General features: G+C 56.8%; 1 protein-coding gene across 1 annotated transcript; it reads right to left on the bottom strand.

Annotated features, from left to right (window-relative positions):
• Nucleotides 1-324: 324 nt before the first annotated feature.
• BKCO1_6400045 (uncharacterized protein) lies at nucleotides 325-3,305 on the bottom strand (the record flags this gene model as incomplete). Its single annotated transcript, XM_020278199.1, has 2 exons — nucleotides 325-3,190; nucleotides 3,247-3,305. 2 exons carry the CDS (start codon nucleotides 3,303-3,305, stop codon nucleotides 325-327), a joined length of 2,925 nt encoding a protein of 974 aa, XP_020126470.1.
• Nucleotides 3,306-4,200: the final 895 nt, after the last annotated feature.

Here is a 4,200-nt window from a genome sequence, read left to right as displayed (position 1 = left end):
AACGAGACATCCGAATGAAGACGGCATAAGGTTGCGGTAATCGCACGGCTTCACTTTATCCGTCACACGAAAGCCACACGGGTGGTTTCGAGGCCGCGCGGCTCTTGGGCTGCTTTTCCAGTGGGTGGAATTAAGGTTGCGTGAGGCGTGCGGGGGGCGGCGCCGATCGAATTGCCCATGAAGGAAAAGACTCGCGCACTTCGTGGAGCCTGGCACGCCATCCCTGCTCGGTGCCACAGAACAAAAACAAAGACATGCACAAAACCATGATTGTATATACACTCTGCACAGCTACCGCACTCCTGCGCCTCCCACTTCCAGCAATCAATACCTATATACCACCGGAGCGGATCCTCCGCCGCCACAATCCTCGTCCACGGGACGCTCGCACAGCTCCTCAAGCCCCCAACTTTTCAACCGGTCGTTATGGCCAAACTTCTTTGCCCGCCGATCCACCAGGCTCGCCTTCCCACCATCCAGCACGCTCTTGTCAAACCGGACGATCTCGTGCAGCCACACCATCGACAGCGCGTCCTCGTCCTCGCCCCACGACCGCCCGGCCTCGCCCACGATGAAGTCCTCTGGCAGCACGTACGCGTCTGCTCGATCCGGGAGGTCGAGGTATACGCCCGTGGCTATCCGCAGCAGATGCAGCTGGTCGAACAGCCGGAAGACTTCGACCTTCGTGCTGGATGGCAAGTGACAAGCCTCTCGTGACACGAGGATCTCGATCGCCTTGAAGTCCTTGTCCGGCTCCCGCAGCGCCGCCGCCAGATCGGCGCTCACACCCTGCCGATGCTCTGGCCAGTCCTCGCGGCTGTCGTGCAGGGAGGCCGATAGAGTGTCGACGAGGACGCACAGGTCGGCTTGCCAGTCCATCCACGCCCGGTAGAGGCCGAAGAACCAGCAGTGGCGCGTCAGGCATCTGGCAATGTCGACCCGGGTGATGAGTGTTTCCTCGAAGGTGAGGTACAGGAAGCGGAAGAGAAGTTCCGTAATGAGTCGGACTTCTTCGGATGCCAGGTACGTGCCCTCGCTGTCCTCGAGGTGCTTTGCTATCAGGTCGAGGACTGCCTCCAGCGGCTCATTTGCTGCGGCGACAGACAGCTCGCTGATGATTTCCAGATCCTCGTGCTGTTCGGCGGCGTCGACGATCTTGCGGAGCGCAGGGCCGAGGTCGGCGCGACCGCAGTAGTGGTGGTAGTCGATTGGCATCTGGTACATTAGGATCTCGAGATCAACCGCCTCCTTGGCTCTGCCGACTAAGATGCGCTCGATGGTAGGCATGTAGAGCCGACGAAAATATTCGAGGTGTTGGTGCTCGAGCACCCTGATCCGCTTAGACACGGCCTCCATCTGGAGCTGCTGCGCCAAGAGCATATCGGCGCTGTCGACTATGGGCTTTGCAAGGTTCGCAGCTTTGGCGATGTCACGAGCCCGCTCCAGGTTCGCGCCGTATCCGCACTCGGGAATGCCCTCGAGGATCAGTGCCTTGGCACGAGCATTTTGGCAGCCCTCCACGAGCCCCCTGAACTGCCTGACGGCGTCGTGGTGGTAAAGGCTAAACCGCGAAAGGTTCTTCACAAGCCAGTTGCGCCTCCTCGCTCTAACCGATATCAAGTACGTCAGGCTCGACGGCCTTTCTAGCTCTGTCGGTTCGCTGTTGAGCATCCTCAGGGGATTCAGAATGACGGTAGTAGCCCCGCTCAGCATTTCGGTGCTTTCCCAAGCTTTCCACAGCATGGAAAGCGTGAAAATTCTGTTTCTGACCGTCGTGGGCCACGTGAGGATGTCGTCGCGCATCACACGGCAGAGTTCGTCGAAATTCCCAGCGCCATGGCTCACCGTGTCCATCTCGTCAAGCTCGTGCAGGAACCGCTCCCTCCTTGCACTGGCGGGGCTTGGTCCCAGGTCCTTAATATCCAGCAAAAGCACTTCCCTACTCTTCTTTACCGAAATACCCAGGCTCTTGGCCATCCTGAGGAGTGGCTTGATTGCTTTATGAGCGGCAAGCGCCGGCGACTTGATATGCCACTGTTCCCAGTTGGCAACATCCCACAGGACGTCCCAACTTGGTCGATCCCACGTCCCCAAGACACACTTGAAGAACGTACCGAGAAGCATGGCCGGTAAGTCGCGCGTCCCTACATCGTTCCAAGCAGGTGATCCCAAGCGGCGATTGATTACTTGTCGAGCCGCCTCTTCGGCTGAGTAACCAGGCTCGATCTGTCGCAGCTCTTTCATCACTGGATTATCGTCATCAAGGCTCGACGACGTCAGTATCTCGTCCACCAACTGGTCAACGATGTCTCTGTGTTTCTTCAGAGCCCTCCACATCCTCCTGCTGGCCTCGAACAGCTTCTTCTCGCCGGCCAGCAGGTGGTTCGGAGTGCAAATGTTCGCCGGCGGGTCCTCGACAGGCTCGGGGTCAGGCAGTGTCTGGCTCCTGTCGTAGCGGTGCAGACCGCGCAAGTCCTCGCTGTTACGGTTGGACGAGTGGGCACTGACTGCGATGGCGTGGAGGGAGCGGTCGATGAAGGGGTTGTTCAGGGCGACAGCCGCACTGGTCGCGGCGTAGACGTTCTTCAGGCCCCGAGGATCGGCGGACACCAGGCGCAGCACACGGCGACCTGTCTCTTGTTGCTCTGCGGGAAGGGCCTGGACCAGGATGTTCAACCGAAGCCAGTGGTTGAATAGGTTCTCGTCGACGCGCTCGAGCATTAGGCGGGCCGCCGCGGCGCGTGCCTCTCGAGCCTGGATCGGCTGCTCGTGCAGACGAAGGCGGTGCTCAGCGGCAACCTCGTCGATGGCCTGCATGATCGGGACGCCTTCCGCTTGATGAAGCACGACGACCCGGACTTGTGCCTCGCCGGGAAGCTGCTGGAACGTGCGAAGGCGATCTGCGCCGTCTGTCGTCTCCATCTCCCGCTCGGGATCTGGTGGCCGCCAGCCCGTCTCCGAGTTGTCGCTGCTGGGTTCCCATACGCGCCAGCTGGCAGCGTCATCCATGTCTTGCTCTTCATTTTCTTCGTCTGTGTCTTCATCGCTGGACTCCAGCTCGTCATCCGACACGAAGGGGTCGTCATATGCAGGCCCCGTGGTGTCCTCTCTCTCGTCAAGTTCTGAGTAGCTGAAGGTGGAGTCGCTCGCAGCGAACGATGAGCGGTTACGTGGCATGGTCGGAGTTAGACTGCGCACAATCAGCAACGTCTTTGCGGTGGTGTAGTGGCTTCGCTCGAGACTTACAGTGAATACGTGCGAGGTTTATATGTGTTGGTGGACGCCGAGTGTGCAAGCTGTCGCATTCGCGGGTGGAGTTGGTTTGTCGGGCGTCGAAGATTCTGCGGGTTGTTGCGCATATATAAAGTAGGTAGTCGGGAGTACCATGGATCGGCACTTGGTACTTGGTAGACGGTGACGCTAACAATGCAATTCTTCACCAACCTCCGGCTTTTGCACTGTTAACACGGTGTCCACAGGCAAAATCATTGAACGCGAGAAGACCGTAGGCACTCTGACTCTTACCTCGATTCTCTAATTACCTCTTTGTTTGCCATTCTCACCAGCCGTCGTTCATCTCATCCCAATGAGGACCAAATGTCTCGCCACTGAATAAGATGGCATACCGTCTGGCGTTGCTATAGCTGCCCTTCCACATTACAGTAATCCTCTGCTTCGTGGCCGCTGCTCTCTCTACCTTCAGATCCTTGGAGCATACCTCAAGACCCCTGTTCTGTCATCACCATGGAGATAGAATATACTTAAGGCAGGGGTTGGGAACGCTACTCATTGGGCCCGCCATGCCCCAGCAAGTGGATGTGCTTCCAAACTCAAAGCGCTTGTCATAAGGGACTATGACAACGTACCGCTTGTATTAAGAGATCGCGGTACCTTCTTCTTGTATTTAAGCAGTTGGCACCACGGCGAGGAAGAAAATGCGGAGGCTAGATACAAAGAGAGTGCCATATAATCTTACAGCCTGAAACCGTATACACATAGAAATATGCCCAGTGTTGAAAAGCGATCTATTTACGTCATATATATATGTGTACCAACAATCATTTGCCACGTGTACTCATTTGTCAATCCAAAATATATGTTGGACACCACACTCGATTGTTGATCATCCCGATTTGCAAAAGCATGACTTCGTCAGAGAGAAAGACAAACGGAGTTGATATCCAGAGTTGGACGTCTTTA

This window comes from Diplodia corticola, assembly GCF_001883845.1.
Source record: "Diplodia corticola strain CBS 112549 chromosome Unknown scaffold64, whole genome shotgun sequence".
Lineage (NCBI taxonomy): Eukaryota > Fungi > Ascomycota > Dothideomycetes > Botryosphaeriales > Botryosphaeriaceae > Diplodia > Diplodia corticola.
Note: the sequence above shows the minus strand (reverse complement) of the source record. Positions and strands in the feature narration are given on the sequence as shown.